General features: G+C 43.9%; 2 protein-coding genes across 4 annotated transcripts in view; one reads left to right on the top strand and one right to left on the bottom strand.

The window, feature by feature from the left end:
- The window catches only part of EPM2AIP1 (EPM2A interacting protein 1), an 835,019-nt gene extending 827,710 nt beyond the window's left edge, over window positions 1–7,309 (bottom strand). Inside the window, exon 1 of the mRNA XM_066351949.1 lies at window positions 3,483–7,309. Coding sequence (XP_066208046.1) covers window positions 5,334–7,160 — 1,827 coding nt within the window. The 5' untranslated portion in view covers window positions 7,161–7,309 and the 3' untranslated portion in view covers window positions 3,483–5,333. The remainder of the gene's footprint in view (window positions 1–3,482) is intronic.
- An 85-nt stretch (window positions 7,310–7,394) lies between these two features.
- MLH1 (mutL homolog 1) overlaps window positions 7,395–14,718 on the top strand; it is a 35,787-nt gene continuing 28,463 nt past the window's right edge. For 2 of the 3 annotated variants that reach the window (XM_066351946.1, XM_066351947.1), the window contains exons 1-4: window positions 7,539–7,730; window positions 9,548–9,638; window positions 11,849–11,947; window positions 13,724–13,797. In XM_066351946.1, the coding sequence (XP_066208043.1) occupies window positions 7,615–7,730; window positions 9,548–9,638; window positions 11,849–11,947; window positions 13,724–13,797 (380 nt within the window). In that variant the 5' untranslated portion in view covers window positions 7,539–7,614. The other variant, XM_066351948.1, reaches the window with a different exon arrangement.

The following is a 14,718-nucleotide window of genomic DNA, read 5'->3' as shown; positions in this document are numbered from 1 at the left end:
CTAAAGGTTAGAATGACTTTACGATGTCATGCAGAATTTAAGTGGATATGTGTCACTCCCCTTGAATATAATCAGTCTGTTATAGCTTGGACTAATATTCAGAATCACCTTATGGGTATATGGAATAATAGTGATCTTAGCCTGGACCTCAGAACTCTTCACCAACAAATTCAGGAACTGGGTCACTCCCGTACCCTGCTCCCCACCTCAGAAGTTGCCTCCAGATTTCTGGAGACTCTCCAATCCTATGTTGGGGGACATAGCTTCTTCACGCTGATTATTAATATTTGTATAGTTGTTGGAGTCATATTACTTGGTCTCTTTCTTTTCCCAGTCTTCTTCAGATTGGTAAGCAACAGAATCAGGGCAATTTCTTTGGAAGTTCGAAAGCAGCGTTTAATTAATAAAAAAGGGAGAGATATCAGGAGCCTATCCAACCTTGCTGTCTGACAGTCACAGCAGGAAAGAAGCATTTGCACAGCATATGTTTTTTGGGTTGTATCTGGGCATTTCCTTTGACAATTCTTCCTTATTAGGGTTATGCGCATTCACTATTGGGATGGGTCAACGGTATGATTCCAATAATACTGTGCTTTCCCAGGCTACTCAAGACCCTGAGTTCAACTAGTCTGTGAATATGTCTCCCCAGAATTACTCCAAAAGGAACCACAGGGGTATCTCCTTGACTACTCAAGCCCCGCTGTGTTCCCTTTAAGAAAATTTACCAGCAACCCCCAAAACAAGAGCTAGAGGCAATTATCAAGACAACTGTCAAAGCTGTTCCCTCAGGAGTTCCCTGAAGAAACCCCGGCTAAAGATTATTACCCCCTTGCCTAAGACACAGGAGGCTGGCTGATATCCCTCGAAAGGGGTAGGTCTGTAGGAAAACTCCCTTTTAAAAACTGTATTATGAAAAAATAGATTGTGACTTATGAATAGGTGGGAAACAAAGACTAAACACAAAAGCACCTTTCAGCCTTTACCCAATAGATTGCTTAACCCCCCTAGCCTTTTCATATAGAAGAATAGAAAAACTTTCCGTTCCTCTTACATACCTGACCTTCAGGTAGTGGAACGCTCTGAGAAAAATAAAGTTAGAACTTAACTAGTAGATGAAAACAGTAGACAAACATGATTTTACTAGACAATGGACCATTAGGTAAAGCGGAGTTATTAGTCAATACTGACCTGTTAGAAGCCTGTGTGAAGCTGATGCCAATATTGTTGCTGCTGCTCAAAGTATTGTGTAACCATAATTAGAATGGCTAACCACCTGATTTATAGCTTAAAGAAATGTACTAACCTCTTCCTGGAGTATTTATCCATATTAAAGCAAAAATAACTATTAATCAATGTATTCTGCATACCATGTGATTATATTAGTGTATAAAAATAAAGCTATACTAGCAATTGGCAGAGATGCCTGGCAGATGAACTGAAGAGGTTGGCTCTCTCACTCATTTCTCGCCGACGCCGTCCATTCCTTTGGGGACCCCTGGACCAGCTGGAGCTGGACTCCGGCACTATACTAAAGAGGTAATGACTTAATATTACATAGTGGACTTACATAAGGAGAGCTGCGTTTGAACCCTGGCTTTCTTACTTACATTTACCAGGGCAAACTGCAACTAAGTTTGTTTCCCAACAACATTCTCACAATAAATATGTCCTGGAGCAATATGCCAAGCACTGAACTGCATTCTAGGAATACAATGAGATTCCTAGTCACAAAGAACTTCGTTTCATTCCTGAGTTTGTAATACGTAGATAATTACCCAGTGAGCAGTCTAAGACAGGACCACTGTGAAGGTTAAATGAGACTGTGAAAGGGCTTCAGAGATTATAAAAGACTACACAAACATTTATTCATCCAAACATTTATTGAAACGCCAGGCACTGGGCTAAGCACTAGAAATATAACAGTGAGCAAGGCATAAGGTCCCTGCCCTTATAAAGCTTACAGTCTAGCAGTGATTAATAACAAGTAACAATAATGTGTGTAGTGTATGGTTGGATAAATAAACAGGGTATTTAGGGGGTGTGTACTAGGGGGACTTAGTCTAGCGGACATCAGCGAGGGCTTCCCAGAGCATTGGGATATAAAGTGAGGGCCGAGAGATGGATGGAAACTGTGTCTTATCCTAAGAGCGATGGTGGAAGCAGTGGAGTGGTGTGACCGGATATGCCAATTGGCTGCAGTGTGGAAAGGGATCCAAACCAGAGAAAGGGAGACTAGTGAGGAGGCTGTTGCTGTCATTTAGGTAGGTTGACAGCCTGATTGAGCATGGTAGCCCCGGAGAATTAAGAAACACTTAAGACAGTGGACTTGACAGAAAGGTTTTTGTGAATAGTATGGTGTACAAAGAGGGAAAGGTCATGGCTAACTCAGGTTTCGGCTTAGGCAAGGCAACTGAGTGGCCGGTAGTGGGAGTGTTTTTTACTGAGAAGGAACAATGAGAGACGCATGTGTAGGGGCGAGGCCAATGACCTGCTGCGGTGCCTATTAGACACAGAATGGACTCCAGTTAGCAATCAGATATGTGAATTAGGAAAGTTCTAGAAAGGAGATACATACTTGGGAGTCACGTGCAGAAAGGCGGTGACTGAAGCCGTTGAAGGGAGATGAGATCAGCTGAGGAGATGATGTCGAATAAGCCGAAACAGAACTTAACTATCCCAACACAGAGATTTAAGGGAGCGAGGTACCTGCAAAGAACACTGAGCAAGCCTACCTGGAGACGGCATCGCCCTGAAGCCAAAGTGAACCTCTGGTTCAAGGACAGTGGCCGCGGTGTCAGAGGGGAAGACTATTCACAGGGACTCTGGGAGCGTGGCAGAGCAGTTTGATAGCAATGTGGGAGAACGGGAATACAGACACGTCTTCTAAGAAAACTAGTAGGAATGGGAAATACAGGGATATAAGTTTCTTTTGTAGAAAATAGTACTTATTTTAACAATATCCACTGATACAAGAGGACCAGTAACAACTACTTTATAAAAAAATATTAAAAAAAAAAAGACTGACATGCTGTTACAGAATTACTTAATACAGAAAACAGTAAAATACACATTTTCTTTTACAAACAAGACTAGTTGATAGCAAATTCTCTATTATTCGCAGCCAATTGAAAATCCTTGGCTTGTATCTCCACTCCCCACCCACTCAATGACTATATGATACAAACTGTTATTACTGTAAGCAAAATATAGACTAGAACTTCACAAAATGTACAAGACGTCAATATTTTAGGAACCAGGGTTAGAAAGCTGAAGCTTTCAGACGTCAATATTTTTAAGGAACCAGGGTTAGAAAGCTGAAGCTTTCAGGTCTTCCGATCAGTCAGTCCTTCAATACAGCACTTGCCATGAAAAAGAACTCTCCAAACTACTGGGAAATTACTGGTAGACATTTTTTGTTCGGTTGGATTGTCACTGTGTTGTTTTTTCCAAAAATTTAAGCCTACTCCAAATTAACCAAACACTCAACTTAACCATTCTTGATAAGTATCTTGTTAGAAGAATTGTTTTTCTGACCTCAATGAAATGTATGTAACAGAATACAGCCCTCCTTTAATCCGGTGCAACATCGATTACTGGTTTATTAATGCAATTTGTGAGCTACCAGAACATATTAAAGCCTTTCCGTGCACTTTACCAACCAAACGCAGCATGTTGGAGTTAATCTCTCCATCAAGTGTGTCAGTTTGCCCAACTGGCCTAATTTGGCTTCTACCAGTAATTTTTCCTGTCCCCCAAAATAAAATAATCTATTCTGGGTGGGGTCTACTGGCACTTTGAGAGGAATGATTCTTCAGTGTGCTAGATTATCCCTATGCATGTAAGTGCCAGCAGAACACCCCACAAGAGTAACAACCAAAGAGGTCCTCTGTACGTCCCAACTACCTCTGGAACAAGGCTTTACTGCCTCTGGTTGAGAACCACCGACACATTTAGGTCCCTGGGTTCTTATGGCACTATTCTGGTTGCTCCGGTATCAATTCCTTCTTAATTCTTGGTTGTATCCTGGTTCCTTAAATTTGCTGGACTAATGACCATAGAATAGTATGTTACAATAGTTAAGACAGGACTTGAGCACACGTTTTCAAACTGTACTGTGAGTCAATCTATAAACTAGGTCCTGTTTTTAAGTCATTTTACATATTTGGCTTTACTGTAAGGTTTGCTTTTCTTGGATAACATAAGTTTAAAAGTTGTTTTAGCACAAAGCAGATAGCTCACTAGAAATAAGAAATTGCTCAATCTGAATAAAGCTGCTTCTTAAGTATTTCTACTTGTACACTGTCTTAAACACAGAATGTGGGAGGCAGTTTCGAATTCTCTAATAAATCCATTTCCAGCAGCTAACAAAATCTGATACTATATCACTATAAAATAAAGTTTCCTTTAAGCAGGATTTCTTTATAAAGCAGTAACACCCATGCAGATAGGACAAATAAGCTAATGTATCTCACACCTCCTGATCCTGGAGTGTAGAAATCTTTTTGCCTCATCCTTTTTGACATGGCCAAACATTTGTCTACGACAGAAAAAAGTATTACTAATAGGCAATCATTAAGACTCTATACTTACCATAGTCCTTTAATAGGCAACCTGGTATAACAGCACCTAATTGTGAAAAATTCAGGGGAAACCTCCAATAATTGGTTTGTCTGATCACCATATTGCAGGAAGCCTTCTAATCAGCCACTTAAAAATAATTCTTGCTCCTAAAATTTTACTTATTTTCTCTATTAGTAATATCATTATCACTGGGCAGATAAGGAGGTAAGAGGGAGGTGATCTGTCAGTATTGACCTCAGAATCACAACTGTTTAAAAAAAGTTTCAAACATTTTGATAGACAAAGTGAACATGTTCTTCATTTTCAGAAACTTCTGAACCTATGTGAGTTTCTGCAAATTGGCTCAAACAGAATATAAGAAGTTGATTATTTCAGACTATCTGCATCAGAATTTTAACATATCATTAAAATACGAGCTAGAATTTCCTCAGAACACCTTAAAAACAGACTTCTAATTCAACTCCCATGATCAGCACTACACTTCTTAAAAAAACAATTATATCATAAAATCAAAAAAGACAATGATCTTGTCATTAAGTTTTAAAAGACGCGTTTGCACGTTTTCAGTCCGATGCTGCCTCTTGAGATGGAAAAAAAAAAAAAGACACCTGTCAGAAGAATCTGAATTGTGATCAATCTGAGTGAATAAACTTGGTGCCTTCTCGCAAGGCAAATCAGTAAACTTGAAAACTCAAATGTTTACTTTTAGAACTGGATTCTTGGCGAGTGTTTCAATGTTGTACTACAAAGGCTTATGCATTAGGTCCGTTTCTTGCTCTCACGAGAGCATCCCAATGCGGCTCAATGGCAGTTGTGGCGATCCTAAACAGGGCGTGGAGATGCTCATCTGTCAATGGCTGGCTCAAAGTGTGCTGGTTCCGAACCAAATATGAAAAAGCCTTTTCACAGATTTCGCTACTATCAAACAGGGATGCCACCTTACACGCAACCCCTTTGATAATCGGGTAAGATTCAGCAGACAGTCCAGCATAGAACTGCCCCAAGTCTTTGTTTCTGTACTCTTCCCAAAGGTCAGTAGTTGCCTGAAGTTTTGTTAGCTCCACCCTTACTGAAATTGGTGCGTATTCCGGCTTAAAGTTAAATGGATTTGCAAACAGTTCTAAGTCCTTTTTAATGAACTTGAGGTCCTTGAAATGTCTATCAAAATCTTTTTGGAGGCGACAGAGCACCACTTTATACCGATCAGGATCAAATATATTTTCTTCTTCTTTAATATGCTGTTTAAGCTCATCAACTACTTCTCTCAAGGCAGCAAAGTGTGTTAGATTTTTTTCCTCAATATGTCTGTGAAGTAAACTCAGCTTGGCTTCAAAGGTACAAATATGGTCGAAGGCAGTGGCAGCGAAGACTCTATTGAACCGCAACAGTTCGCTGAGTTCTCGAAGGTGGTTCATAATATCCACCAAGAAGCCAAAGTCACAAAGCCACTGTTGGTCTGTGAAGTGGACTGTTGTTGCCCCTACTGAAACCAAGAATGTTTCTATCTCTTTCCTTAACAAAAATATTGCTTTCAAAGTTTTCCCTCTTCTAAGCCAATTATTGAGACACCGTCCATTTACCCTTTCGCCATGCTCTGATTCAGATGCGGTTAGTAAAGCTTGAAATTCGGGTCTCCTAATGCCTCTTGTCTTAATCAAAAGGATCCATTCAGACACGGTGTTTATGACCTGATTCACATCGACATCATAGGAGCTCAACAGCTCCAAGTGAAGGAATCCCGAATAATGAATGACGTTCCAACAGTTGGGGCTTACGGCCTTTTCTCTCATGTAGGACACCAGTCCTGAGTTCTCACCAATCATCCTCAGCGTGTGGGTCGTGGTCAGTCCCACCATTCGCTGCAAGCTGAGCCCTGCTGTCTGCAGGGCCTCAAGGATTGCCGCCATGAGAGCACCAACACTGAAGTGATGAGTCAGATTGATTATGGTCAAGAGCTCTTCTTGCACCTCCAGGTCCTGGTCCACACCGCGGACAAAGACCAGGAGGTAGTTCTCATAGGCCACAAAAGCCTGGTCGTCCAAAGCGAGGGAATAGGCTTTAAAGTCCTTGGCTCGGTTAAAAAGCTGACTGCGTAGATTCTCGTTAATGTTCAGGACCCTCTGCCGAGTGATCTCTGGAGTTAAATCAATGCCACCCAAAACGTCTACGTGATCCGGCAGCACATCTCTCAGCATCACTTCCAGGCACTGGTGGACATAGTCCCCCTCACCCCAGCCGCGACCGTTCAAGGCCAAGAGGCGGGCGATCCCGAGGCCTGCACGAGCAGCTCTCTCCTCGGGGGTGAGCGGGACCATCTCGGGCACCTCGCCCTGCCGCAGCTGCTCCACCAGGGCCGCGCGCTCGCCCTCCTCCACATACCGCTGGTAGTACCTGTGCTCGGCCTCGTAGTGGCGCCTGACGTCCCGTTCGTAGGTGGATGCGATGAGGTGGGCACAGATCAGGCACTGGGCCCCTTCGCCTTCCGTAGGCTCCACCACCAAATAACGCTGGGTCCACTCGGGCCGGAATCCCCGAGTCTCCTCGACTTCCATTTTGCTTCTCTTAGGTGTCATCCACATTATACTGGAAAGCAGAAGAGCTGGGCAGATCTCCCGGCGACTGCAAGAAGAGGGGCGGAGCAGGAGCAAGCGCCAAACGCCACCTACGCTCTGCGCCAGATCACCCGAGCTGCGCGACACCAACCTCCCGCTAGGGCACCTCGTTTCTATTGGCCGGAATAGCGGGCAGTGATTTCTACCGCGCAGGCGCAAACCCTTCTAGCTAGCGGATTTAAGTGGCTTTAGGGAGGGACGAAGACACCCAGAGACCCACGGGTCTAAAAAACTTGACTGGCATTCAAGCTGCCCAATCAATAGCCCCCTGGCTCGGAAGCGGTGCTTCGCTGGAAAGGGTAGGGGGCTGGACGGCGTAAACCGAGCGAAGGGAATGATGTAAGCACGAAGCACTCTGGTGATTGGCTGCCGGCGCGTCCGCCGAGCATCTCCAAGTGACCTGGGCTCCTCTGGCGCCAAAATGTCGCTTGTAGCGGGGGTTATTCGGCGGTTGGACGAGACAGTGGTGAACCGCATCGCCGCAGGGGAAGTTATCCAGCGGCCGGCTAACGCCATCAAGGAGATGATTGAGAACTGGTACGGAGGGAGTCGAGCCGGGCTTCCTTAGAAGCCACGTCTTAACTAACGGGCAGCACCCCCGAATGGCGCAGACACGCCTCACTGCGCATGCCCCATTGCGTGGGGCCTTGGGGGTCCTTCCTTCTCGCTTCCCCCCCGCGCTGTCGCGAGACTTTTTTGGGATGTTTGGGGGCAGCAAGTAGAAAGCCACGCAGTATTGTTTTAATGCTGCCATTACCTAAAGAAAATATTTTTTGTTATATATGCAGAAAGCTCACATTTTATAATAATTTTAAATAAAGTATTTAATATCAATCTAATAAAACATTAATATTAAGGTAAATAAGGTTATTTAAAAAGAAACATTTTCGGTGGTGGTGGGGGGGATCTTTTCATCTTTCATTGTATTAGTTGCCTGCTTATTCCAATTTACCTGCTTATTCCAAAACATGCACACTCAAGTTTACAATTCTTTTAGAGTTTCGTTCTAAGTTAATTAAGATGTTAGGACAGACCGATGGACTTGCACTGGGTTTAATTTGTGATTTTTTAAAATTAATTTAGTGACCCCACTTAATGCTATCCTGCCCTTTACTTTATGGAGGGGGGCGTGTCGGACACCTGGTTTAATGAGGTGTTCCGTGGATTCTGGAGTTTGGAAATGTCAAACAATGTGAGGGAAGAGGTTAAAAACGTGGAAAGAAAGATGGGTGTAAACTGTACACCTCAAAAAACACATGCTCATAATGTACCGAAACATTAGATAAGTTCCTTTGTGTTAAAGTCAATTGATGTTACTAAAACCCATACTTTAAAGGAAGAAAAGAAAATGCCCCAGGGAGGAATGGTACATTTGTAAAGGGATTTATTGTGAAAACACAAACCAGCGAGAATAAGAGGATTGGAAAGGACTACAAAAGAGAAGACAGAGGATTAGCAGGTAGAGGACAGAAGGAACAGGGACCTAGGAACAGTTTCTTATTTTGACTTGAATTACATAGTTTGTGAAGGCTGGCTTTTGTTTCTACAGTTAGAATTAACTGAAAGAACACTGGGTATTATTGTACTGTGCCAGGATCCCGTATGACAAAACTAAACATACTAGTTTAGTGGCTTATAATGAACTCTAAGCAGAGACTTTGTATGGATTTAGTTATGTTCTTTTTAATATGTAAGCCAAGATGGCTAAACAGCTTCAATTCAGGGGCTCCTGAGAAAGGTCTTTAATATTTAAGTAACGTACTGTCCTATTTCTGAATAAAGAGTTTTCTGTGTGAGGAGTCCATAACTTCTCTTTACCATATAGCAGCAGCTGGAGTTCATTTTCTCTAGCAGGTACTCTGTGCTCGTAGACTTCTCTTTGAAAATACAAAAGATAATAGCTTCTTAAAGAACTTTCTGCATTGCCATCTTTTCTTTCCCGTAACATAAATATATTTTCTTAAGGTATGAGTAGAGAAAAACATTTAGAATTTTTAATGACATTTTATTAGCCTCATTTGGGAACCTGAGGCTGAATAAAGTTCAAGTGACAGATGGTAGAATTAGTAGAGAAGAGGTTAAGAAAAAGGCGTGCTAAAAGGACCTACGTTTTCGATTTTATTTCTTAGAGGAACAGAAATGGTGGTGAATATCCTGTTGGGAATGATAGTTGGCCACTTCTGACCCTCTCTTCCCTTTCTCCAAACTGGTAACAATGTAGTCACAGAGCCTATTAAACAAAGGAAAAATATTACAGACTATCTTACCTGGAATTTGTTTATCTTTGGCTCATATTAAAATTTGTGCCCTGGGGTAGTTACAGACCTGTATGTTTCTTCTGTTTAATTTGCCAGCTTAGATGCAAAATCCACAAGTATTCAAGTGGTTGTGAAAGAGGGAGGCCTGAAGCTGCTTCAGATCCAAGACAACGGCACCGGGATCCGGGTAAGCAAGCCCTGCGAGGAGCAGGGTCTGTGAGCGCCTGTGATACATCTGCAGCCCGCGTCGGGCCGAGCGGTTCCCTGTTCGGGAAACTCGGGGCTTGTGTGTGTCCTAGAAACTCAGGGATTGTCTGACTGAAAAATTCAGCACCGACATTAAGTGTTTATTGAGTTTCTGTTCTACACTGACCACCGTGCAGGGGCCTAAGGAGGTAAGGGGTGAGTCATGAAGCCACTTAAAGGATGAGTTCTGGGCATAGAGAACAGTACATGCAAAAACCAGGAAATGGAAGCACAGCTGACATGGAGGGATCAGTAGGGAGGCCAGTGTGTCTAGAACAGGAGATGAGATCTGAAAGATAAGCAGACTGATCATGTCGGACCTTGTGGGCCACTGGGAAATGTTTGGCTTTTACTCTGAATAAGGTGGGGTGCTAGTAGAGGGTGTTGAGCAAAGAGGTAACATGGTTTAGTGAGTTTGTTTGAAGTGAGAAGAGATAGACTCCCACATGCACCCCTGCCTGACCAGGATCCATCTGGCAACTCCCTACCAAGCCATGCTCAGCCCTCAAGTCAAGGCAAAGAGAGAGAGAAAGGGGAGGGAGGGGAACTTTTCACATGTACCCTGACCAGGGATCGAACCCTGGATGTCCACACGTCAGGCCAGTGCTGTATCCCCTGAGCCAATAGGCCAGGTTTGGTTTAATGAGTCTTATAAGAATCCTTTGTCTACAGTGTAGAAAGTAGACTAGGGGGATAGGACAGAAGCAGTGAGAATGCTCTTGTCGCAGTCTGGGGGAGGGGTTATGGTGCCTTGGACCAGTTTAGTCTCAGAAGAACCATAAGAAGCAGTGCGAGTCTGGGTTGATTACGCAGAAGAGCTCTCAGAATTTGTTGATGTAGGGTGTGAGAGAAAGAGGAGTCCAGAATGACTTCAAGGTTTTGGCCTGTGCGAATGGTAACAAGTTGCCATTCACTGATGGGAAAGACTGTGGAGGAAGTAGGTTTGGGGGAAGATCACAGGTTCTCTTAGGAGCATGATAAACTTAAGATGCCTTTTAGTTGGGTATATGTGTGAGTCTGGAGTGTGGGTAGAAGTTTGAGCTAGAGATAAAAATTTGGTATATTGCATTTTGATGGTATTAAAAGGCATGAGACTCACATGAAAACATGCTCGGCATCACTAATTTGTGAAATACAAGTAAAACCACAGTGACACACTACTTGACATGCGCTAGGATAGCAAAATAAAGAAAGGGAGAGAAGAGAAAGAAAATATTGGCAAGGATGTAGAGAAATTGGAACCCTGTGCATTTTCAGTGGGGATGTAAATAGTGCAGCCACTGTGGAAAATGGTATAATGATTCCTTGAAAAATTAAACAATTACCCCATACTCCAGCAGTTCCACTTCTGGGTATATACTCTAAGAATTGAGATTTGTACACCCACGCTTACAGCAACATATTTACAGTGGCCAAAAGGTGGAAGCAACCCAAGTATCAACAAATAAATAAATTAGCAAGATGTCATTTATCCATATGTTGAAATATTATTCAGCCTTAAAAAGGAATGAAATTTTGACAGATGCTACCACAATAATGAATCTTGATGACATTACACCCTGTGAAATAAGCCATTCACCAAAGGACAAACATTGTATGATTCCTCATTGTGAGGTTCCTGAAGTAGTTCAGTTCATAGAGACGGAAGGCAGAACGATGGTTGGTTACGAGGGGCCTGGCAGAGGGATGATGAGTTTGTTCATTGGGTACAGTTTCAGTTTGGGACCACGGATGCTGGTGATGGCCACAGCACCGTACACTCAGAAATGGTTACCGTGGGAAATTTTATTTTGTGTATTTTACTACAATTAAATGCGTCTGTAAAATGTTTCTAGATTTTTACTAAAGAAGTTTGTAGTAATTCTTATACAATCCATGAGACTGGATGAGGTATCGCGAGAGTGTGTGTAGGTAGAGAAAAGGTCCAGGTGTGGCCCCGGGTTCCTCCGCTGTCAGGGCGGGTGAGACCGTGAGAAGGAGGAGCCCGGTCAGTGTGGCCTTCTGGATGCCACGTGAGGAAGTTCCTGCCAATTTACAGACGCTTCTCCTAAGGGGAACTTCTTCTGGGACACATTCAAGAAAAGGGAGATTCAAAAAGATTTTTTTTAAAAATGAGTAACAATTATTTGCTTCTTTTTTGGTATCTTTTAGAAGGAAGATCTGGATATTGTGTGTGAGAGGTTCACTACAAGTAAGCTGCAGTCCTTCGAGGATTTAGCTAGTATTTCTACCTATGGCTTTCGGGGTGAGGTAAGCCACGGGCCACATAAATGTGTGACATATCCTCTGTGATGACATTTCTGCCGTTTGTTAGCATGCCTCTCAACAGATGAGTAAGATACAGTTTTATCATGTGCATCTATTTCATTTAACTTTTAACATTCTTACTTGTTAAATAAATATAAATCTAAGTAAACAAATTCAGGTCGCCAAAACTGACATAATATGTCTCTTGGTGGAAGAACGCAACACCTCCTACAAAGGTTTCTTGTCCAGAAATCAGATGGGACCCTGATCAATAGTTAAATCTAAGTACCAATGTACAGAAAATATAGGGGGCAAGGGAGCATGCTAAACGATACTGAGGCTGGGAAACTGCGTGATCTGAGAATCTATAGAAATAACCTTGGTGAGTAAAAGTACGTATACTTTTCAAACACTTTGTATTACAAAGTGCTCATTGTTACTAATGAAAATGACCACAGGCTTGTGGCTTAAAACAATACAAATTTGTTATCTCACGGTTCTGGGGACAGAAGACATGGGCATCCCTTGGTCTCAGTACACATGTGGGCAGGGCTGTGTGTCCTCCCTGGAGGCGCTGGGGTACCAGAGAAGCTATTTTGGAATAGATATTTGAGGGGAATGAGAATGAAGGTGGGGGAGGGGAATTACTTTTCATTTTAGGCCTTTCTGTAGTTCTTCAGTTTTTTATCATGTGCATGTATTACTTTAATTTAACTCTTTAACATTAAAAAGCAGCCCAGACCCCATCGCTGTAATTCAGATCAAACCAGGGTGGCCTCAAGCACCCCGTGGCTCCTAGTGGGCCCACCTTGCTGCAGGTAGGGGCAATATCAGGGTGCTTACCCTCAGGCTCCCCTGACGTTACACCTCAGACTGAGCTCTAGCAAAGCCGTTTCACTCTGCCTTTGTAGCCTCCTGAGTCAGTCTCTAAGCCCGTCCCCTCCTAGAGCCCTGGCCTAGCGGTAGGGTGTCCTTGGGGTTATTATTTCACTGCAGTTTAGGAAGAAAGTGTATTGAGGGATTTCTGGTGCCACTGTGGCCCCAGCACTGCGTAGGTAATAACTGTGACTCTCGACAACTCTGCAGAACAAGTTCTGTTTGACTCTGTTTCACACATGAAGAAACTGACCCTGTGAGACTAAGTCACAGGGCGGGGCGCACAGCTGGAAAGGGGCAGGCTGGGGACTTGCACCCTGCGAGTTGGCCTCGCAGCTGTGCTGCTGTCTACTTGCTCCAGTGCCTGTGCAGAGGCCCCGGAAACAGCGGGACCGTCTGCCAGAGGCACTCCTTCTCCCGGGGGCAGGTGGTGCTGTGTCTGTTTAATGTCCTTCCTCACACATGTCTCAAACTTTACATTTTTAATGGTAAAAAAGTACACAAAATTATTTATTTCGAGTGACTCTCTGATCCATATCTGATGGCAAGTTTTTGTTTTGTTTTGTTTTTGTTTTGACAGAGAAGGGATAGATAGGGACAGACAGGAAGGGAGAGAGATGAGAAGCATCAATTTTTCATTGCGGCACTTCAGTTCATTGCTTTCTCATATGTGCCTTGACCGTGGGGCTACAGCAGACCAAGTAACCCCTTGCTCAAGCCAGCGACCGTGGGTCCAAGCTGGTGAGCTTTGCTCAAACCAGATGAGCACGCGCTCAAGCTGGAGACCTCAGGGTCTCGAACCTGGGTCCTCTGCATCCCAGTCCGACGCTCTCTCCACTGTGCCACCGCCCGGTCAGGCTCAGCATGGATTTTTATTTCATTCCATTTCCTTTTCTTCCTTAGGCTTTGGCCAGCATAAGCCACGTGGCTCACGTTACTATTACAACCAAAACAGCTGATGGAAAGTGCGCATACAGGTATAGACCCTCTTCTTTTATTCATATGTAGTCATCCAGAGATTTTCTTGAGTGTGCGTCGAGTAATCCTACCTAAACACCAGTGTTACTGGGGGGTTTTGGCTGAGATCTTGGGTAAATTTTCTTGCTTCCCTTTGGATTAGTTGATAATCCATATGGAGAGTTATTAGGTAATAATGTTATTTCATGGATTCTTAAAAGATAAAGATGTGACGTATTTCAAGTGTCTGGTAAGGTGTCTATAATACAGAGACAGTCTTAAGTGGTCAGGTGGTGCATTGAGCTGACCACAGGGCTGTGGCTGGGGTGCGGAGGCTCACAGCCCCTCAGCTGGCTCATAGCCACCAGCTCCCCGCCACATGTGTGCCCTGTGCTGGCTTACCTTCTCACAGGCAGCTACTGACTGTGCTCATAGCCACCAGCTCCCCGCCACATGTGTGCCCTGTGCTGGCTTACCTTCTCACGGGCAGCCACTGACTGCTGTTGCTGGCTTACCTTCTCACGGGCAGCCACTGACTGCTGTGCTGGCCCAGTTACCAGAGGCTGACGGACGGCCTCAGCGCAGAACAGGAACAGCATTCAAGGAATCAGAATCACATTTGTTTTTCTAGCACTGGCCATTCGTTCACTTGTGGGCCTGTTTCTCAGCCTCTTAGACAGACAGGTGTGTAGAGCAGTGGAGGGTGGAGCGTTTCAGAGTATCCAGCACTGATGCTGGAGGAGTTTGACTCCATGCGGATTGTCACTACCCTAGGATCTGGGGGGCTGATGTGATTAGAAGGCCTCACAAAAGGGGGAGACGTTGTGAGTTCATGTCCTCCTAAATAGCCCGGAAGACAACTTCGTGTCTTCACCTCTGGGATCATGTCTCATGCCCACTCGTGTGCTCTGTGGCTCCCCTTCCAAGGCCAGAGGAAACTC

This window comes from Saccopteryx leptura, chromosome 10 (genome assembly GCF_036850995.1).
Source record: "Saccopteryx leptura isolate mSacLep1 chromosome 10, mSacLep1_pri_phased_curated, whole genome shotgun sequence".
In the NCBI taxonomy this organism is placed as follows: domain Eukaryota; kingdom Metazoa; phylum Chordata; class Mammalia; order Chiroptera; family Emballonuridae; genus Saccopteryx; species Saccopteryx leptura.
Note: the sequence above shows the minus strand (reverse complement) of the source record. Positions and strands in the feature narration are given on the sequence as shown.